This window comes from Mobula hypostoma, chromosome 6 (genome assembly GCF_963921235.1).
Source record: "Mobula hypostoma chromosome 6, sMobHyp1.1, whole genome shotgun sequence".
Classification (NCBI taxonomy): domain Eukaryota; kingdom Metazoa; phylum Chordata; class Chondrichthyes; order Myliobatiformes; family Myliobatidae; genus Mobula; species Mobula hypostoma.
The window spans coordinates 130,737,585-130,761,216 of NC_086102.1; the positions used below are offsets into that span (position 1 = coordinate 130,737,585).

The 23,632-nt window shown below is 42.0% G+C and overlaps 1 protein-coding gene across 3 annotated transcripts in view; it reads left to right on the forward strand.

Annotated features, from left to right (window-relative positions):
* The first annotated feature begins 6,734 nt into the window (after positions 1-6,734).
* The window catches only part of fastkd2 (FAST kinase domains 2), a 34,490-nt gene continuing 17,592 nt past the window's right edge, over positions 6,735-23,632 (forward strand). For 2 of the 3 annotated variants that reach the window (XM_063051712.1, XM_063051714.1), the window contains exons 1-5: positions 6,747-6,832; positions 8,128-8,914; positions 13,102-13,205; positions 17,533-17,641; positions 23,382-23,505. In XM_063051712.1, the coding sequence (XP_062907782.1) occupies positions 8,189-8,914; positions 13,102-13,205; positions 17,533-17,641; positions 23,382-23,505 (1,063 nt within the window). In that variant the 5' untranslated portion in view covers positions 6,747-6,832; positions 8,128-8,188. Of the gene's footprint in view, positions 6,833-8,127; positions 8,915-13,101; positions 13,206-17,532; positions 17,642-23,381; positions 23,506-23,632 lie in introns of all 3 variants that reach the window. The other variant, XM_063051713.1, reaches the window with a different exon arrangement.

The following is a 23,632-nucleotide window of genomic DNA, read 5'->3' on the forward strand; positions in this document are numbered from 1 at the left end:
GAACTGCCTGGGGAAAGAAATCTTTAAGATGGCATGATGAGACCATGCCCCACATGAGTACATTAAACAAGTAAGAAGAAAACCAGAATGCAAATACGGTGTTAAAAACATTCTAAAGATATTTTTATAAACTTTTGATGAAGATCTGGCTCTAACTTCTCCATTTCTGAGTATCTCATTCAGACAACAGACTTTCTATTGGGCATGAAGATTTTCTTTTGGGCCAGATCAGCAGATTGGAATTCTCTGTTCCATCAGCATCACACAGCAACCGTTCACAGATGTTCTTGTGATGCTGGTGGGACAGAGAATTCCAGTCTGCTGATCTCCTGTGTCTTTATTACTTACTATGATCAAGAAACAGACCATTCAACCCCATCTTTGCTGGCAATCCCTTGTCCCACACCCCCAAATTTCCTTTTAACCTCTCTCTCTTGTTCCCATCAATTCCTTCCTGCCCCCCCAACAATTCTACCACTCTGTTACACACTGGGTGCTGTTTACAACAGCGAATTAACTTACCTCCCCACTTTAGAGATTAATTAACTCAACAAAGATCAAGTATTAAACCTTCCACTTGAGTTCAAGCTGACAACTTTGGTCAGACATGTTCCCGGATGCCTTATTGCACCTCCAAACCCCTCACTTGATCTACATCTACAATATTTTAAAATTGAAAAATGCACAATATCAGTGGGCATAACCAATGTTAAATTGTTTCTCTGAAAACATATATTCAACGTGGTCCTTAATATTAACACTCCCATGTGTACTCGTTAGTCCTAATTACCTCTTCCTCTCCCACCATCCAGGAATTCAAGCAGCCCTTCTAGGTGAAAGGTATATTTTCTATCATGGGGAGCTACACTTAGTTCTCATAATGTAGATTTTCCTACTCGGAGAGCACAGGTGTGGACTGGGTGACTGATTTGCAGAGTGACTCCATTCAGTCTAAACGGTGACCATTAGGTTCCCGTCATCTGTCACTTTAAGAGCATATTGATCCAATGAAAAGACTATAAGACATAGGAGCAGAATTAGGCCATTTGACCCATCAAAAGAGAGCTTGGGAAGTAACTAACAATAAACAAAGAGATGGCAGATGAATTATCCAGGTATTTTATGTTAAAATACCTTTGTTTAAAATATGACAGAGGAATAAAACATGGAATTGACTGGAAAAGATGAAGAAATCGTGGCAGTACAATCATCTTGATTGCGTTAAGCCTCCCCACCAAAGAAATTGAAAGGGTTTTCCAAAAGTCAATATTGCGTTTAACCCGCTCAACTTTGTTTCACCAATTCACTTGCAAAAGGTCATCTGGGTTTTTTGTAACAATCACACCAAGATAGGAAAAATTATCATAAGTTATTTTAAAGGGAATGGACTGTAAATACGCTGTATTAACCACTGCAGTGACTGGCATTAGTGTTAATTATTATACCCTTTATTTGGAATTATAAAGCCATTAGAATTACTAAAATCACTTGTCAAAGCCCAAGGAAGTAGGTGGTTTTGCCCTACCAAACATTAAAATGTATTACTGGGCTGCCCACCTATCCATTCTTGCATGGTGGAAAAAAGGCCCACCTTCTACCTCAGACTCGTGCCCAGCATGGTTACTCATAGACCGAACACTTTGTAAGAAGACTTCCTTACCCGCTGTCCTTAATAGCCCCACTGCAGTTAATAAATCATATTTTAGTAACAGCTTCGTGGTTGGCAGCACTATAAGAATTTGGAAGCAGATTCAACTACACATTAAGGCCCCAAAAACTTATATTGACACTCCAATTTATGACAATCATTCCTTTTTGCCTGGCCTGAATGATACTGTTTTTTCTACCTGGAAACAGAGAGGCATCTGTAGTGTAGGTGACCTATATATTAATGGAAACTTTCCCTCATTTGCGCAGTTACAAGCAGTTTACAATATCTCTGCGTCTAGTTTTTTTTGATACTTACAAATTCAAGATTATGTTAGGAAATATATAACTAACTTTGAAGTTTTAGACAAACATGAGTCCCTGGAGGCAATAAATAAATTAGATCCTGTTACTTGTAGTGCGGTATCCTATTTTTATCAGATCCTACATAATGGAGCTCAGGTGAATACTGCAGGTTTTAAACAGGCATGGCTGGATGAATTGGGTATAGAACTGACAGAGGAGGTGTGGGATGAGTGTTTAAAGAGTATGCATGATTGTTTGGTTAACATCAGACACAGACTTATACAGTTTAAAACAATACATAGACTCCATTATTCCAAAGAAAAGTTGCACAGTTTCTACCCTGATGTTTCACAGTATTTTTCACTGTTTCTCTGAGGCTTTTGGGAAGCGGTGGGAACCAGACCCGCTCATAGCCATCCTTGGAGCAACAAGCTCCCTAGCTTCAGCCAATATGTATGAAAAAATGCTCCCTTTTTTTCTTGGATTTATGGCTACCTGAAGAAGAATTTCATAGTTGTATACTTTGATAATAAATGAACCTTTGATCTTCACTATGGAGGATACACACAGCAACATCCCAAAAATAGCCGAAAATTTGGAATTGGAAGAGAAGGGCAAACTTGAAAATGTTACAAAGACCAGGGCAGGGGACCTGGACAAATTGTTGGAGCCGTGGGATGGCAAGTCTCTAGGTCAGAGTTGACTTCTTTATAACCTGTTAATTAAAGCTTATAGTGAAATAATTGATCATTACTTTTATTTTTCTAAAAGTCAGAATTTGGGAAGGTTTCATTAGATTGGAAGCAGCAAATATTAGTCCTTTATTCAAAAAACTGGGAGGTATAAAAATACTGCAGAAAAACACAGCTTAACATCTGTCATGGGTGAACAGTTTATTATTAAAGATGGGAGAGCAGGACATCTGAAAAAAATTCAATTAATATGCCAAAGTCAACAAGGTTTTGAAAGAGAAATCAAGTTCAACCCACTTATTGGACCTCTTTGAAGAAATAATGTGCTGGAATTCAAAGGGAATTGGTGGATGTACAGTACTATGCTTAGTTCTCTAGAAGAAGGTAAGGAACCGCATCAAAAATTATTTTGGAAAATAAAATCCCGTTGTTTTGGAAGTAACATGTTCAAACTTCAAAGTAAATTTATTATCAAGGTATATATATGTCACCATATACAAACATGAGATTCATTTACTTGCCGGCATACTCAATAAATCCAAGAAACATAATCCAATCAATGAAAGACCACATCCAACAGGACAGACAGCCAGCCAATGCGTAAAAGACTCTAGACTGTGTATTTATAAAAAGAGATAATAATAAACACATTAATAAGCAATAAATATTGAGAAATGAGATTAAGAGTCCTTGAAAGTGAGTCCAAAGGTTCTGTTGGGGTGAATGAAGCTGAATGAAGTTATCCATATTTGTCCAGGAGCCTGGTGGTTGATCGGTAACAACTGTTCCTGAGCATGGTGGTGTGAGTCCTGAGGCTCCTCTACCCTTCTTCCTGATGGCAGCAGTGAGAAGAGAGCATGACCTGGGTGGTGGGGGTTCCTGATGATGGATGCCCCTTTCCTGTGACAACGCTCCATGTAGATGTGCTCAGCGGTGGAAAGGGCTTTGCCCGTGATGGCCTGGGACATTTTGTAGCTGATGCACTATCAATTACTCCAAAAGACTGGAAGTAGAGTAAATACTGAAAGGCAGTAAAATGTGACCTGGACCATGCTGAGTATCTGCCCTGGACTGAGGGAGGAGCAGTGGCACAATCGCCTTTATTCAGGGGTCTGTGGGAGGAGCCACAGGGGCAGTCAGCAGAGGGGAGTGTCCAGACAGGTAACCCATTTACAACATATATATATATGGTTTACCACAGTAGCATTTTCCACTCTAGGGCATTGGTGTTTCCATACTAGTCTGTGATGCAGCCGGTCAATATACTCCCCATCATACATCTATAGAAGTTATTCCAAAGTTCAAAGTAAATTTATTATCTAATTACAAATATGTCACCATATACAACCCTGAGATACATTTTCTTGTTGGCATACTTAATAAATCCATTAACGATAACAAATTCAATGAAAAACCACACCAAGCAGGCAGACAACCAGTGTGCAAAATAAAACAAACTGTGCAAATATAAAAATAAAGAAAAAAAGGAATAATAATGATGAAAATAATGTCATGCCAAATCTTTGCAAACTCCTAAAGAAGTAGAGGCGCTGCTGTGCTTTCTTTGTAATCGTACGGGACAGATCCTCTGAAATGGAAAGTATTAACAGTATTAGTAGTTTATTTGGTCACTAGGGCTAGAAGGGCCTATTACCGTGCTGTACATTTAAATAAATTAAATTGCATACTGTATGATCTTGTGAACAGGATTTCTGGATGAATGTAAATGCACTGGAAACTCTTCAGAGGAGGTTTACTGGACTGATACTGGTGCAGTCGGACTGGTGCATCATGGTCTGGTATGGTAATGAGAATGTGCAGGAATGTAAAAAGCAGCAGAGGGTACCGAATCACAACCATGAGAAAGCCTGCAGATCCAAAGTCACACACACAAAACTCTGGAGGAACCCAGCAGGTCAGACAACATCTCCCCACCATTGACAGTATTTACAGAAGGCAACATCTATCATCGAAGATCCCCACCATCTGGACCATGCCACCTTTTCGCAGATACCATTGGGCAGGAGGCTGAAGTCCACACCACAAGCTCAAGAGAAGCTACTTCCCTTCAACCATTTGCTTGCTGAACCAACTGACCAAACCCTAATCACTGCCATTTAGCAACACCATAACCATTTTGATCACCTTGGACTAAAACGGACATTTTTTGTTCCGATTTTGTTTTCTTATAAAAATGATGTAGGAATTCATGATTAATTTATGTTTTTCTCATGGACGCTCGTGTCTGTGAGCTGCAAGTAAGTTTTTATTGTACTTGTGCATACATTTATTTAGGCATATGACAATAAATTTAACTAACGTTCCTAATCAGTCCTGATGCAGAGTTTTAACATAAAATGTCAACGATTCTTTCCCCTCACATATGCTGCCTGACCCACTGAGTTCCTCCAGCAGATTTTTTTTCTAGATTCCAGCATCTGCAGTCTCTTGTTTCTCCCTTTAAGCGGATGGGTTGTCCAGTGAGAAAAGGCTGGGCAGGCTGAGCTTGGACTTGTTCGAGTTTGGAAGAATGAGAAGTCACTTGATTTAAACATGTACAATCTTGAGGATAGATGGAAGGGAGTTTCTCATCTTGTGGGAGAATGTAGAACAAAGGGTTGACACATGTTTTCCTCTCAGAGGATCAAGAGTGATTTGAATCTTCTTCCTTAAATAGCTGCAAAACTAGCATCTTTAAATAGTTTTCAGTTAGAAGGTAGGTAACTTCTTAATAAGCAAGGGAGTGAGATGCTATTTCTAGAAGATGGGGAACAAAGAGTTGAAGTTACAATCAGATTAGCTAAAGATCTGGCCAATATCAGACTAGTCTTGAAGGCTGAATATTGCCAGTACAGTATATTGCTGTTCTCCACCATATTCCCATACTGACTCTTCACCTTTTCCAGTGAACCCCCAAATGAGCTCAAGTTTGTATCAGAATTGGTCAATTATGATGAGACTTCATTAACCTTTAATGCAATCTCACTTTTTTCCCTTTCCATGAACTCTGACCTGCTGAATACTTACAGATTTTTATTTTCAATTTCCTGCAAGTGCTGTTTTGTATCTCACTGTTCACATTGTTTCTTCTCCTCCCCCTCCCCGTTCATATTTATATACATCTCCTTCCATTTCCATTACATTTACATTTTATAGTACATTTCCTGAAAGATCAACTGTGATTACCTTTGCTCAGCCAGAACCACCACGATTTTGTAGCATTGTCTCTTTTATCTCAGCCCAATTACAGGCATCCTCGTTTTCTCTCCATTATTCCCTATTGCTTTGCACCTTTTGACTTTCTCTACTTCTGCTAAAACTGTTTCTCTTTGCACAGTAGCTGCACAATCCACCGAATGTTTACAGCGGTTTTATCCTAAACGTCACTTGCCATAAAAGTGGCTGTTCCTCGTTCAGTCTTACTTATAGTTTGCCTTTATTCATCATCCTTATGTCTGATTTTTTTTTAAAAACCCTCGATCTTTAGTGCACACGCAACAAACAGTTCTCAACTACTTCCACGAAAGAGTACTTTCTCAATTTCACTCCTGGGCAGACTAACTCTGATTTTAAAATTATATTATGTTGCAATTGTACAGGATGTTGGTGAGACTGTGCTAGGAGTATTGTAGTACTTTTGTGCGGTTTTGGTCGCGCTATTAAAGAGGGAAAATGCAGAGATTGACGAGGATGCTGTTAGGTTTTGAGGATCTGAGTTAATGGGAGATTGGGCTGGCTAGGACCTTATTCTTTGAACGTAAGATATTGAGGGATGACCTTATAGAGCTGTATAAAACTATAATGGGCATAGATAGGGTGAATACTATAGTTTTTTTTCCCGGGGAACGAAAGACTGATGGGTAGACCTTTAAGGTGAGAGGTGAAAAGAGTTAAATTTCTTCATTTGGTGCTCATATTATTTGTCTGAGGAAGAGTGAAATCAAACATTACAGTTAGGTCTTGCAATCAGCATGAGGTACACTGATACAGAATTGGTACGTTTCCCGAGCAACAAGCAGACGACCTTCAAATTTGGTCCCGAGGAAGTAATCGTCACTTCCGCCCGTGACGTAACGTGAACCCACTCAGGACCTTTAGTGGGTTTGCGTCATTTTTACGTTCCAGCATGGCGGCGCCCAGAGGTCGGCCGGGGTGGATGAGGTGAGGGAGCGAGAGAAAGAAAAAGGGTGAGGTCATTGGTGGAAGTTTGGCCCGAAGTGTAACCTGCCGACCAGAGATGGGCTTTGCCCACGTTCTGTGGTTTGGTGGGTCGGCCACCATAAGCATTCGTGCACCTCACTATCAGAGTCCTCTCTTCCTCTTCAGTCCCTCGGCATTGAGGGTGACTTGCATGTACTTCAGTTCTGAAGGTGCAAGGTTTGATTTCATTCAACGTCCGATGGCCGTTGGATAACAGCCAGCGCCTGGTATTGACAGATGGAGGCAGAGGCTAAAGTTAATCGGAAATTAAACTGTGCTACACGTGGTTGCGCACACACACATTATGTAATACAGCATCGTTGACCCAGCCTTGGTCTTAAGAGACTCTGCCAGGTCAGTTAGAACGCCACCATCCAAACGGGAAACTGAGGACGTGATAGGTAGGAACTACAGGGAGGTTGTCACTCCTATGATACAGGAGGCAGGCATCTGGGTGACTCAGAAGGAATGGAAGTGGGCAGCCGTTGCAGAGTACCTTGAAAAGCCTCGATAGGAGGGTGTGGAGAGAATGTTTCCTAGGGTGGGGAGTCTAAAACCAGAGGGCACAGCCTCAGAACAGAGGGACATTGCCTCAGGCGACTGTGAAGACCAGGTCTTTGGGTGTATTTAAGGCTGAGGTTGCCCCTTCCAGTACTATGTTGTACCCCGGATATTTGAAACTGGATACCAGGCAGCTATCCAACGGGAAAAGCAGCTGCAGTTTCTAAACTGTGGAATCAATTTGTAAATTGTAACCAAACACAACAAAGCGACTTTCAACAGGCAGAATGAGCCACCTACAGGACAGCCTTGCCTGTAGTACACTGTGTAATCCAGGCCGCATCCTGGCAAGTCTCTTCTGCACCTTCTCCAAGGCTTAGGCAAGCATGCCATGTGACACCCTTACTACGCCATTATCTTGTGCGACCATTTTTAGGGAGCAGTGGGCTTGGACCCCTAAACCCCTCTGTACATCAACACTGCTAAGGATCTTGCCATTAACAATGTATTGTGCCTTCACATTTAATCTCCCAGTGTAACACCTCACATGTGGCTCTAATGAACTCCATTTGCCATTTCTCCACCCGTGTCTGCAACTGATCTATATCAAGCTGTATCCTTTCACAATCTTCTGCACAGTCGACAATGCCACCAGTCTTTGTATTTTAAATGACAACCTCAAAATATCTCAGATATTTTTGAAATTGTCACCTAATAATGCCTTTCCAAGTTTCAAAACTACTGCAAAATTAACCATCTGTTTTTTTTTCTCTTGTAACAGCTTGTAAGGAAGCAGTGTTGCACTGTTTTCAGTTGACGTGAGTTGGCTTGAGTGCGTCATCATGAATGCCCATCCAGCCGGGAGTCAGCTTGTTAGGATTTTAAGACTGTGCAGCTCTTTCCCTCGAGCGTTTACTGCAACTGGATATAGAAGTTGTAGCACTTTGGTCCAAAAAACTGGATTTCTGTCATCAAGGAATCAAAATGGCTTCACTTACCATTTGAATAATTGTATGAGCTTAACTTTAGTCCACTTCCAATCTTCCAAAAGGACTTCCCACATTCCAAGCAAAGCAGAAGATGTAAATAACCATGAAAGGGAAACCAGAGACTCTAATGTTGAAACCACTATTTCCCTTAACGAGTCAACAAATGCCACATCCTCGCAGTTCAGAGAACCTACCGCTGAGGTTTCTTCCACAGAGCAGAAAAGCATGTCACTGATGGAGAGGAAACGAGTTTGGGAAGAGTACTACGATGAGCTTCAGCAGTGCACCTCTCCCAGTGACGTGTTGGACTTATACAGGCAATCTGACGTGACCTGGAAGCATATCAGCAACTCCCTAATGGCTATGTGGGAAACCACAAAGAAATTGTCGGACGATCAGAAACGTTACGAGCGGAAGCTGATGTTTGAGCACCCTGTCTTTGAGAAGATTTGTCAGCAGACCTTGAAGGAAGTTCGGCTAATGAGATGTAGTGACTTGGTGTATAGCCTTTTCGCTTTGGTAAAAATGGGAGTGTCCCAGGATAGCCATGTTATTCATACACTACTGAGGGCCTCCCAGGTAAATACAACCATAGTCTTACTGTTGACTGCTGGACAGAATTGTATGCCGACTCATTGCCATTTTCCTCTGATACAATATTACCTTTATAGAACATAGAATACTACAGCACAGTACAGGCCCTTTAACCCACAATGTTGTGCCAACCATGTAACCTACACTAAGATTAATCTAACCCTTCCCTCCCACATAGCCCTCCAAATTTCTATCATCCACGTGCCTATACAAGAGTTTCTTAAGTGTTGATAATGTATCTGTCTCTACCACCACCCCTGGCAGGGCATTCTACCCACCAATGTCTGTTTAAAAATAAAACCCATCTCTGACACTCCCCCACACTTTCCACCAATTGCCTTAAAAGCATTAGCAATTCCAGCCTGGGAAAAAATCTCTGGATTCCATTTGATCTGTGCCTCTTGCCATCTTGTACACCTCTAGCAAGTCACCCCTCATCCTCTTTTGTTCCAAAGAGAAAAACCCTAGCCCCCTCAACCTGTCTTCAGAAGACATGCTGTCTAATTCAGGCAGCATCTTGGTAAATTTCCTTTACATCCTCTCTAAAGCTTACACATCTTTCCTATAAGGTGACCAGAACTGAATGTTTTATTAAAATAAAACATTCTTTTACATTTATAATTTAGTTCCTCTGTTGACAGAAGTCCAATGGGACGGGGTGGGGGGGAAGGTAGATACTAATTTCTGAAGATAGCATTCCTAAATTTGCAGAGTCTTCCACCCAGTTACCGTACAGCAGTAATGTTCCATTATATCAAAGAGAACTTTTAGTTTAAAACTGATCTAATGAAATTTCTGTACTAAACAAGAGTGCGCATTTTGTGACTAACAGGAGCCTTTGCTCTTGTACTGGTGTTCATAATCACGATTGCATCTTGGAATTGGTTGTGGGTTACGGATTTTTATTAGATGAAGTTATTAGTGACCAAGTGTCATTTGCTGTCACTCCCGTGAAAACCAAATGGGCAGGAACTTAAGAGAGTCAGGGGAAATGGGAAATGATACAGATTGCCAATGTGTCTGGGTTGCATGCTAAATTTCTACCTCATTTTTCACTTAACCCCAAAGTAGATAAAGGCTATGCCTTATATTCAGTTAGTCTGCCAATTCAGCCAAATGCCATCTTAAGTTCCTCTCACGGACTTTGCTTTTCCTTAATTCGCAGTTTTTTAAATTTGTTTTCCCTTTCTGGCAGAGTTAGGGAAAGTAAATCAGTCATTATTGAATGGCAGGGCAGACTTGATGGACCAAATAGCCTAATTCTGCTCCTGCCCTTGTGATCTTATGGATTGGGTGGTATTTTGTTTGATTTGGAAATTTTCCCTGCTTTTTGCAAAGAAAGCTAATGACTAATGTTCTGTTTCATTGATCAGACAGTGTTTCAGGTGAACTGAACTTGGAGAGTAGGCACAGTTCATAGCCCAGGTACTCCTCAGCTCTCCTCCTTGCGTGATTGTTACTATGAAAGTCTTGGAGTCCAGGAGTCAAAGTTCTCTCCTGACAGCACCCCACTTCTGCTGGCTCCATCCTTTCCATTAGACAGGAATTACTCAGCCATGATGATGGGAAATTGAATAAGAGGAGTATGAATCTGACTTTTACCTCAGCTGGTCATTGCTTTCCATGTCTCTGTGTGCGATTCGTGGTTTTGGCAAGGTGGTAGTGAGGAAGACGTGTATCTCGCCCCCCTACAGGCAATCCCCTGAACATGGGATATACAATCAGTGCTCACTTTACTAGGTACAGGAGTGGACTCTGGTGTGTTATTCTGCTGCTGTAGCATGTCCACTTCAAGGTTCAGCATGTTGTGAGTTCAGAGCTGCTCTTCTGGGCTTGTAACACATAGTTATTTCAGTTACTCTTGCATTCCTGTCAGCTTGAACAATTCTGCTCTGACCTCTCATTAACAAGGCAAGTTCGCCTACAGAACTGCTCACTGGATGTGTTTTGCTTTTCTCACCATTCTCTGTAAACCTTGGCAACTGTCGTGCATGAAAATCCCAGGAGATGGTCAGTTTCTGAGATACCCAAATCACCCTGTCTCACACCAACATGGTCCAAGTTACTTAGATCATATTTCTCTCCCATTCTGGTGTTTGATCTGAACAACTGAATCTCTTGACCATGCCTGCATGCTTTTATGCATTGAATTTCTACCACATGATTGGCTGATTAGATATTTGCATTAGCTGGCAGGTGTACTTAATAAAGCAGTCACTGAATATATATTCAGTGTTCAGAGGATTGGTTTTAGGGTGGCTGTGTAATTCAGACCAATAGAGCAGATTTTATTAGGGTCCTCAATCTCAGCCTCAAAATAAAGACCCTCACTACCTCAGAACTACAAGGATTAGCTCACAAATGCCAGCCTAGTTAGTGTTGTCCATACCTTTAAGAAATCGAATAGTGAGATTGTGACGATGTTTCTCAATATGGTTTTAGACCCCAAATTGTGGTTTCACAGAACAGTGATCTTCAAAATTGGTAAAATGGTATATTATTGTCACATGAACTGACGTAACGGTGAAAAATTTAATTTTGCTTACCATCCTTTCAACAGTGCATTGAAATAGTGCAAGAGAAAACAATAAGGGAGCGTAGAATAACTTGTTACAGTTTCAGAGAAACAGACAATCGGTATAAGGCCATACCAGGGGACTGTCCTTGAGCATGGTGGTACTTGCTCATTGGGAGGAGCGAGAGGAGAAGAATGCCCAGGTGAGTGGCATCTTTGGATATGTTGGCTGTTTTACCAAAGCACAAGAAGTGTCGACAGAATCCATTGAGAAGAGGCTGTTTGCTGGGGGATGCTGAGCTCTGAAGTTGCTTGCGGTCATGGATACAACACTCTCTATGATGCATCGATATAAATTGGTGAGGGTCAAAGTGAATATGCCAGATTTCTTTAGCCTGCTGAGGAAGTAGAGGCATCGGTGAGCTTTTTGGCCATGGCGTCTAATGTGGTTGAAAGTCAATGTATTATCAAAGCACATATATGTCACCAAGTATCATGAGATTTATTCCCAGTAGAACAAAGAAGTACAATAGAATCTATGAAAAACTATACATAATGAATGACAAGCAGCCAGTGTGCAAATAAAGGCAAACTGTGCAAGTACAAAAAGAAACAAATAATAACAACTAAATAAAGAAATAAAGAAATGCATAAATAATACTGAGAACATGAGTTGTAGAGTCCATGAAAGTGAGTTAGACCAGGACTACTCTAGGAACTTGAAGCTCTCAACCCTCTCAATCTCAGCACTATTGATGTAAAGAAGAGCATATGTACACTTCCCTTCCTGAAGTCACTTTTGTTTTCCTGTCATTGAGTCTGCTCTGCCATTCCTTCATGGTTGATTTATTATGCCCTCAACACTGTTCTCCGCCTTGTCCCTGTAACCTTTGGCGAAGACATCATGTCACTAGGCTTTCTATCTCCCTCCTGTACTGTGACTCAGTATGTCAGACACAGCCCACTACAGTGGTATCATAGAAACATAGAAAACCTACAGCACAATACAGGCCCTTCGGCCCACAATGCTGTGCCGAACATGTACTTATTTAGAAATTACTTAGGCTTACCCATAGCCCTCTATTTTTCGAATCTCCATATACCTATCCAGGAGCCTCTTGAAAGACCCTGTTGTATCCATATCCAAACCTAAAAGAGAAGTTTGAACACAATCTGGCTGCAGACTCGTGAGTGTACATGCAGTAGAGTGAGGGCAGAGGATGCAGTCCTCATGTTGAAAAAGAAGTTTGACTAATTGGTGTTTGCGATTGAAGTGTATTTTGTTTTCGTTCATGTGCCATACTAACTAATTAGCCTGTGCAAACATGAGGAAATCTGCAGATGCTGGAATTTCAAGCAACACACATCAAAGTTGCTGGTGAACACAGCAGGCCAGGCAGCATCTCTAGGAAGCGGTACAGTTGATGTTTCGGGCCGAGACCCTTCGTCAGGAAGTTGCGTTCACCAGCAACTTTTGTGTGTTAATTAGCCTGTGCACAGTTTAAAAAATACTCAATTTTCTGAAACATACCAGTTAAACTCAGGGCTTTTGTTTTACCTGCCATCATTAGTGTAACTACTAGACAGCAAGATAGATTTTAGACATGTGTGACTACAGAAAGCATGCCGTGTGTTCCTTGTGTCTTGCTGTTTGTAGGAGCGTCTGAACGAGTTTGATGAGCGGGCTCTCTCGGTGCTGTCCAGCTGCTTGAGAAGCATGGAGGAGAGTAAAAACGTCGTTGCATTGCGAGCAGGCCTGAGGTAAGCTGATGATAAACAGATCTCTGTTCACTGTATAAAGCATAATTGTAGCTCCTTCTGAGAAGACCATAAGACATAGGAACAGAGTTAGGCCATTTGGCCCATCGAGTCTGGTCTGCCATTCAATCATGGTTGATTTATTATTCCCCCAACACAATTCCCCGCCTTGTCCCTGTAACTTTTGGTTTCCTTACTAAGAAACTATCAACCTCTGTTTTAAATATATCCAATGACCCAGCCTCCACGGCCATCTGTGGCAACAAATTCCACAAGTTCTCCACCCTTAGTATAGGAAACATCCTTTCTACATCCATACTATCTAGGCCTTTTTGTACAGAATCTTACAAACAGTACAGAAGCAAGTCCTTCAGCCCATCTCATCCATGCTGACCCAAATATCGGCCTGAGCTAGTTACATTTGTCTGTTTGACATATATCCCGTTATACCTCTCCTATCATGTACCTGTCCCAACAGCTTTTAAAAGTTTTAATTGTTTCCATTTGTGCACTTCCTCTGGTAGCTTCTGCCATTTACACACCACTTTGTTAAAAAAAAAATTCCCCTCAAATCCCCTTTAAATCTCTCATTTAATAATATAACCATAACCATATAATAATTACAGCACGGAAACAGGTCTCATCTTAAACCTTTGCCCTCTAGTTTTAGACTTTCCTACCCTTACTATCCGCCTTACCAATGCCCTTCGTGACTTTATATAATTGTCTGTAAAGTCATTCCTCATCTTCTTTAAAAATAGTCCCAATTGGGCCAATGATATCGGCGCCAGACCCAGGAGCAGAGGTTCCCGGGTTCGAAACCAGTCGGGTCTGCTCCCGAGTACGCTTTCCATCCGTGCCGGGTTGAGTGTTGAGATCGCAACTCGACCTCGTAAAATAAAGGAAAAAATACTGCGAAGATGTCTGTGTGAGGAGTGGCGGGCCACACAGTCAGTCAGTCAGTCCCTCTCCCCCCACCGCCTTGTAAAAAGCCAAGAAAAAGTCATCATCACGGATGCACATGCACAGACTCACACGCACGCAGGCACACGCCAAAAAAAATAGTCCCAATTCAATAGTATGATGACCAGAACTGTAGAGTTAAAAATACACGTGGACTAAGATGTTAACTGTCCTGTGCTATCACCAGTGGGATCATCAGTTGATCTGCCACCTGCCTTCAGGAGTTTCAGCCCTCTTATGATCAAGACTCCCTCGAGGTGGTGGGCCAGCAGTGTAAAGCACCACCTCCCACTGGTGAGCTTAAAAACTTGGCATCTGCCTCTATCAGAGTTGTTGGTCACTTCCATCCAACAGATAGACACCTGAAGAGCAGACTATGCAACTACTGAAGGGTTTGCAAAAGATGTGTCCAACTATCTGCCCCTCCGGACATACTTGGTCCACACACATGCTGATCCTGTCTCTGCTGCCTCAGCTACAGCCCTGCTGGTTGACTTGATCTCTCTTCTAGTGAAGCCAAGGTCACACAGCCACTTTTGGAGAGTGAACACAATAAACCCACAGCAGCCTACTTCGAGTGGATAGCATGAGACCTTCCACCCTCTGTCTCATGCTATCCATTAACAATATTCCAAGTGTGTTCTTACCATTGTCTTGTACAGTTGTAATATGACATCCCAACTCTTTAGTGCGATTCATATTTTCACCACTCTCTGGGTAAAGAGGTTTTTCCTAATTTCCTGCATTTTGAATTTCCCATAGTGAGTTGTACAGCATTGAAGCAGACCTTTTGATCCAATGAATCCATGCTGATCGTTAACCACCCATTTACGCTAACCCTGCATTAATGGTGTTCTATCCACATTCCCAACAACTCCCCTGGATTCTACTACTTGCCTACACGCAAGGGGCAGTTTAGAGTAGCCAATTAATCAACAACCCCTTCCCCCCGCTGTGATATGGGGATGTAGGAGGCAACTGGGGCACACTCTTGCTCTCTCTACACCCAGGACTATGTGGCTAAGCAAACTCAAACACCATCTATAAACTTGCCGACAGCCCAGCTATTGTTGACGGTATTTCAGAAGGTGACGGGGAGGTGTACAGGAACATGGTAGGTCAGCTGGGTAAGGGTGTGGCAACAACAACCTTGCACTCGGCCTGAGTAAGACCAAGGGTTTGGTTGTGGACTTCAGAAAGGGGAAGTTGAGGGAACACACACCAGTCTTCCTCAGGGGATCAGTAGTGAAAAGGGTGAACAGTTTCAAGTTCCTGGGTGTCAACATCTCTGAAGATCTACCATGGGCCCAACATGTAGGTGCGGTTACAAAGAAAGCACGACAGCAGTTATACTTCATTAGGAGTTTGAGGAGACTTGTTATGTCACCAAAGACGCTGGAAAATTTCTACAGATATACCGTGGAGAGCATTCTAACTGGTTGCATCACCGTCTGGTATGGAGAGGCCACTGCACAGGATGGGAAAAAGCTGCAGAAAGTTGTAAACTCAGCCAGCTCCATCACGGGCACTAGCCTCTCCAGTATAGAGGACATCCTCAAAAGGCGATGGAAGCCTCAGAAAGGCAGCATCCATTATTAAGGACCCCATCACCCAGGACATGTCCCCTTCCCAGTGCTACCATCGAGGAGGTATAGGAGCCTGAAGACACACACTCAACATTTCAGGAACAGCTTCTTTCCCTCATTTCTGAATGGACATTGAACCCATGAACACTACTTCAGTATCTTTCCTCTCTTTTTGCACTGCTTATTTAATTTAAATATATACACAGTATAGAAATACACAGTTATTCTAATTTATAGTTTTTATTATTATGTATTACAATGTACTACTGCACAAAACAACAAATTTCATGACACATGCCAGCGGTAATAATTCTGATGCTGATCAGGCATGCGGCCAAGTGGTTAAGGCACTGGACTAGCGATCTGAAGGTCGTTAGTTCGAGCCCCAGCCGAAGGAACGTGTTGTGTCCTTGAGCAAGGCACTTAATCACACATTGCTGTGTGATGACACTGGTGCCAAGCTGTATGGGTCCTAATGCCCTTCCCTTGGACAACATCGGTGTCATGGAGAGGGGAGACTTGCAGCATGGGCAACTGCTGGTCTTCCATACAACCTTGCCCAGGCCTGCGACCTGGAGAGTGAAGACTTTCCAGGCACAGATCCATGGTCTTGCAAGACTAATGGATGCCTTTACTGATCAGGTAGAAACTACAAACTCCACACAGACTGCACTCGAGGGTAGGATTGAAGCCATTTGCTGGAACTACTACCTACACCACTGTGCCCCCTAGAACATCATCTTTATGCCTGTTTGTCAATAGTGTAAAAAATCCATTACCATATCACCTGACTGTTTTTTCATTCAAGATATAAGAGCCCCATGTTGTTCAATATTTTTTCCCCTCTAATGGTACTAACATGTAGGTACTGGTGTTATCCTTATAAATCTGTAATGCCCGTAGTGTCTCTTTAGCTTCATGTATAAATCAAGTATAGTTTGAGAATTTAGGGCAAGGACAGTTTTAAATGTTCTCTTCAATTACGGATTCTGGACAAAGGCCATATTATTCTTTCCTTTGATACTCCTGGATTAAAAATTCTACTCTGTTTCTCCTGTGTACAATGAGATTAGGAACTTGGTGTTTCCTGCACTTGGTTCTGTATCTGCCCAAGGTTGGAAGATTCTCAGTCCAGGAACCCAGAACAACCTGATATATCATATGAAATATAAAAACAGAAAATGCCAGAAATACTCAGCATGTCAGGCATCTATGGAGAGAAAAACAAGAGTAATTGTTCCATGTCTGAAACCCAAACATTAAGTGTAGTGACTAGCGTAATACTTTGCAGCTCTAGCTGTAGGATCGAAATTCAATTCCAGCTGCCGTCAGTGATCATGTGGTTTCTTCCAGGTGCTCCCGTTTCCTCCCACGTTCCAAAAGCATACAAGTTAGAGTTGGTAAATTATGGGTATGCTATATTGATGCTAGAAGCGTGGCAACATTTACTGCTGTCCTCAGTACATTCTCGATGCAAAAGATACATTTCATCTACATGTAACAAATAAAGCTAATTTTCCCACAGATGCTGCCTGCCGTGCTGATTTTTCCGGCACTTATTGTTTTACTTTCAGATTTTTAGCATTTGCAGTTTTTTTTAATTATCATGACCGGCATGCCCAGCATGCAGCAGGGAGGTGGCCTGGTAGAATTTTCACACCAGTATTTACTCCGCTTACCCAAGATGTGCATGTTTCCAAAATGATCCAGCTTCTGAAATATTAAACATTCACACCTGTGGAAAGAGAATTGGACATGGCATTTGTTGTTGTTCCTCACAGGCTACTTGTGGAACTGCGTATCCCAAACATTAAGACAGTGATGGGTCTGCAGACCATGATGAGGTGTATTGGTAAAGAATCCCCACTGCCTCTGAAGAAGAAACTGGAGGTAGGACGCTTTTTAATTCTCAAAATGGAGGTGTCTTCACTTAAGTCAAGCCTTGTTGTCCATCCCTTCTGACTGAGGAGGTGGCAGTGGAGTCAACCACATCCAAACGGCAAGTGGATTGCGTGGTAAAGAAATTGTACGCACATTGCTACTTTTGGTTGATTGGGGCATTAAGTACAAAGATTGGCTAGTTATGTTGCAGCTGTGTAAAACTGGTGCAGCTACATTTAGAGCATTATGTCCAGATATAAATGCCACATTACAGGAAGGATGTAAAGGCTGTGGAGAGGATGCAGAAGAGATTCACTGGGATATTGCCTGAATTGGAAAGTATTAGCTAAAAGGAGGGGTTGGACAAACTTTGATTGTTTTCTTAGGACAGTCGGAGGCTGAGGAGCTGCTTGATAAAAGTTTATAAAATTGTGAGAGATAGATAAAGTCTTTTTCCCAGGGCTTAAATGTCATACTAGAGGATGTAGGGCTAAGATGAGAGGGGGAAGATTTAACAGAGATTTATAATGTAAGATTTTCTATACAGAGGGTGGAATTCACTGCCAGGGGATGTGGTAAAAGTAGATATGACAGCAACATTTAAGAGACATTTAGACAGACACATGAACAGGCAGGAAATGGGGGTACAGAGCACAGAACACTACAGCACAGTATAGTTCCTTCAGCCCATTATATAGTGCTGATCTTTTAACCTACTCCAAGATCAATCTAATGCATCCCTCCCACATTGCCCTTCACTTTTCTTTCATCCTTGTGCCTATTAAGCGTTTCTTAAATGCCCCTAAAGTATTGCCCCTTGCCTGGCAGTGTGTTCCATGCACTTATCACTCTGTGTTTAAAAAAAAATCTACCTCTGACATCCCCCCTATAATATCCTCCAATCACCTTAGCCTATTGCCACCCTGGGGAAAAGACACAGGCTGTCCACTCTATCTATGTCTCTTATCATGGTATACACTTCTATCAAGCCTCCTGTCATCTTCCTTTGCTCCAAAGAGAAAATCCCTAGCTCACTCATCCTCTCCTCATAAAACATGTTCTCTAATTCAGGCAGCATCTTGGTAAAGTTCCTCTGCACTAAAGCTTCCATATCCTTACTATAATGAGATGACTAGAACTGAAACCAATACTCCAACTGAGTATTGAGTTCATTTCTAGTCACTCATTATAATTGTGGTCTAACCAGCATTTTATAGAGCTGCAACATTACCACATGGCTCTTGAACTCACTCCTCTAACGAAGGCCAACACACCATACGCTACCCTAACCACACTAGCTTGATAATTTTGAGGGATCTGTGGATTTGGACCCAAGATTCTCTGTTCCTCCATAGTGCTGAGAATCCTACTATTATTAAATCTATATTCTGCCTTCAAATTTGACTTTCTAAAGTGTATCACTTTACACTTTTCCAGATTGAACTCCAGCTGCCACTTCTCAGCCCAGCTTTGCATCCTGTTCTATTTTAATCTAAGATAACATTCTACGCTATCCACAACACCACCAATCTTCACGTCATTTGCAAACTTACTAATGCACCCTTCCACTTCCTCATCCAAATCATTTATAAAAATCATAGTGGTCCCAGAACAGATTCCCTGCAGCACACCATTAGTCCCAGACCTCCAGAATACACTCCATCTACTACCATCTTCTGCCTTCTGTGGGCAAACTAATTCTGAATCCACCCTGCCAAGTTTACATGGATCCCATGCCCTCCTGACTTTCTGAATGAGTTTACCCTGGGGAACCTTGTCATACATCTTACTAAAATCCATATACATTACAGTGCATATACCAGATTATCTTCATCAGTTTGCTTTGTCGCTTCCTCAAAGAAGTCAGTCGAGCTCACAAGGCACAACCTGCTCCTCACAAAGCCATGCTGACTATCCCTAATAAGACTATGCTTCTCCAAATGCTCATAAATCCTGTCCAAGAGATTGCCCACTGCTACTGTGAAACTCCCTGGATTATCCCTATTAATTTTCTTGTGAACAAAGGAGTAAACATTGCCATCCTCCTGTCTTCTGATACTACTCTTTGGCCAGTGCGACACGAAGAACATCACCAAAGGTACAGCAATCTCATTCCTCATTTCCCGTAGTAACCTGTGGTATATCCTACTGATTTTCGAAAGTTTCAACACTCCCTCTTTCTTAATCTCAATATATTCCAGCACATTAAGCTGTTCTACACCGACATCGCCTTAAGAACCTTCTCCATCTCCCTCGACACCAGGCACACGTTTCCTCTTTTATCCCTGATCAGTCCAACCTTCACTCTCCTCGTCCTCTGTTCTTCAAGTACATGGAAAACACCTTGAGTTTTTCCTGAATTCTTCTTGCCAAGGCCTTCTCATCTCCCCTTCTAGTTCTCCTAAATCCCCTCTTAAGCTCCTTCTTGGCTACCTTATAACTTCAAGAGCACTGTTTGATGTTACCCTCCTGAACCTTGTGCATGCTTCCTTCTTTCTCTTGACTAAATGTTGCACCTCTGTTGTCAACCATGGTCCTTTCATGCAACCCTCCCTCAAAGAAACAGCTCTATCCAGAACCCATTCCAAGTGCTCCCTCTACATTCCTTTGTATATTTCCTGAGAACATCTGCTCCCAATTAATGCTAATAACATCATAACTAACCCTTCCCTAATTAAATACTTTCCCATATCGTCTGCTCCTGTCCTTGCCCAAGGGTATGTAAAGATCAGAGAGTTGGGGTCTGTCTCTGAAACATTCATGCACCAAGAGATTTATCACTTGACGAGGTTCATTACCTAGTTCCAGATCCGGTATTGCCTCTCCTCTAGTTAGCCTGTCCTGGACATACCTAACAAATTCTGCCCCATCTAACCTCTTGCAATAATGAGGTGCCAATTAATATTAGAGAAGTTGAAGTCATCCATGACAACAGTTATTATTTTTGCACCTTTCCAAAATCTGCCTCCCAATCTGCACCTCAGTGTCTCTGTTGCTATTGTGGGGGAAGAGGAGGGGAGGGGAATTGGGTCTATCGCAGGGGTCGGCAACCTTTTTGCCTCTGTGGGCCAGATCGCGTATTAATGAGTGGGCGGTGGGCCAGATAATTGCCATAAAAAAACTTGAAATATGGGAATTATCCATTTAAGTACATCTAGTTATGTTTTGCCTCAAATTAATGAATAACGCATGCTAGAAAGTCATTTGTGCTTGAGGTTGCCTATCCCTGGTCTATAGAATACTCCCAGTGGAGTGATTGCTCCCTCTCTGTTTCTGACTGCCACCCACACTCAGTACTCAGTTGAAGATGACTGGAGGATGTCCTCCCTTTCTGCAGCTGTGACACTATCCTTGATTACTATTGCCACTTGTTTCACCTCCCTGTATGTCCAATTTGAAACATCTCAACCCAGGAACATCCAAAGTTCAAAGTAAATTTGTTATCAAACGACGTATACCATATACAAACTTGAGATTCATCCAGCAGCCATTCCTGCACTTGTGACGTGATCACAACATCGTAGCTCCAGGTACTGATCCATACTGCAAGTTATCACCCTCATTCCTGCTCCTTCTCGCATTAAAGTAAATATATTTCAACCTATTCAGTTGACTATTGATGTCTTATCCTTCCTACATATTGCACCTACCTTTTCAGCAATTGTTCCATCATATAACCTATAATTAGTTTTATTTTACATTTATTTATTTTAGCAATACAGAGTGGAGTGGGCCTTTCCGGCTGTTTGAGGCACATTGCCCTAGCAACCCTTGACCCTAACTTAATCAGGGGACAGTTTACAATGACCAATTATGCTCTACATCGCCATCATGAAGTGCTTCGAGATGCTGGTCAAGGCACTCATTAACTCCAACCTCCCAAACAACCTTAACAAACTGCAAGTTGCCCTCTGCAGAAACAGGTCTGCAGCAAATGCCATCTCCCTGGTCCTTTGCTCATCTCCAGAGCATCTGCACAGTAAAGACATCTATATCAGATTATTGCTTATTGACTACAGCTCCATCTTCGATACTGTAGTTCCAAACTCCTAAACCTGGGATTAACACCTCCCTTTGCAACAGGATCTTTGACTTCCTGACCAACAAACCGCAATCAGTAAGGCTAGGCAGAATAATCTCCCCCATGATTATACTCAGCACTGGTCCATAAAGCTCTGTCCCCTGTCCCCTACTCTACTTCCTAAACACTCATGACTGTGGGGCTGTATTCTGCTCTAGCTCCATCTACAAGATTGCAGATAATACCCCCACACTTGGTTGTCTCTCAAATAACATTGAGTGGGAGTATAGGGAGCCTAGTGACATATCATGACAACCTTTCCTTCAATGTCAGCAAAACAGAAGAGCTAGTCATTGATTTTTAAGGAATTGGGATGCTGCACATGTTCCTGTATACACCAATGGTACCGAAGTCAAAATAGTTCAGACCTTCAAGGACTTAGAAATGAATAGTGTCAGTTGCTTGTCCTGGTCCAACCACAGTAACTCCACCGCCAAGAAAACTCGTCAGTGCCTCTACATCCTCAGGAGGCTAAAGAAATGTAGCATGTCCCCTTTGACACACACCAATTTTTATCAATGCACCATAGAAAGCATCCTATCCAGGTACAACATGGCTTAGAATGGCATAAGATCTGCTTGTTACTGCAGGAAACTACAGAGAGTTGTGGACACTGCTCAGCACACCATGGAAACCAGCCTCACCCTCATCGACTTTGATTACACTTCTTGCTGCCTTGGCAAGGCTCTCAGTGTAGCTGGACATCACCTACCCTAGATATCCTATATAAATTGTGCATGAGATACAAATATCAAAGTATCTAGCATAAGGCTCAAGGACAGTTTCTGTCTAACTGTTATAAAACAGCACCTTATTGTCTATTGCAATACATGTTGTATTAAATGGGTGTGTATGAATGGTAAGGCAAGGTTTTCACTGTACCTCAATATACGTAACAAGAATAAATAAACCAATGAATAATCAGGTGGTCCTCATTCTTTCTAAACTCCAAGGAACCCTACCTAAATGTCCTAGCCTCTAAAGTATTAATGAATGTAGAATCAAGATAAGTACATTGAAGTAAGGCCCAGATCAGCTGCGTTCTGACTGAATGGTGATACAGGCTGAAAGAGTGGAGTGTCCTACCACTGTTTTTCTGATGTAAACAGATAACACAATAGTCATTGGGGCAGCTTGATGACGTAGTGGTCAGCATAACACTTTACAGTACCAGTAACCTGGGTTCATTTCCGGCCACTGTCTGTAAGGAATTGGTATGTTCTCCGCGTGTCGGTTTCCTCCGGGTGCTCTGGTTTCCTCCCATAGTCCAAAGACGTACCAGTTGGTAGGTTGGTTGGTCATTGTAAATTATTCCTTGATTAGGCTAGCATTAAAAATTGGGGGATTGCTAGGCGGCGTGGAAGGGCCTCCACACTATATCTTAATAAATAAATAGTGTTTCAGTGCCTGTGGTGCAGAGCTTACCTAATACATTGTGTAGAAGACACTACCAATTACAAAATGAGTGTTACACTACTCCCATTTGATGGTAGTGTCATTGCCAGTGATATATGAAGCGGTGCTTTATATGCATCATATATCATTGGCAATGACACTATTTTAAAGCTTTATTCAAGTTATGTGGGGACATGTTGATTTATAGTATTAACCAAACTTGATTTACAGTGCTGTGAGATGATTTATAGCCTCTCACTTCCTGTTCCACAGAACAAAGCGCTGTCATTGCTGAATCAGTTCACTCTTCCAAACTCGCAGTACATGTTCATCACTTTGGCAGCCATGGGTTACCGCTCGTACCCACTCTTAGAGGCTTGCAGTAACAGGATTATTGGTGAGTTCTCATTCTTCTCTTCAAACCTTTTCAATTAATGTTCCTAACGGTTTTTGCACTCACTAATCTAACAAGATATGAGTGCCTCCAATCCTTCCAGTCCTTAAACATCCCCAACCTTCTTTCT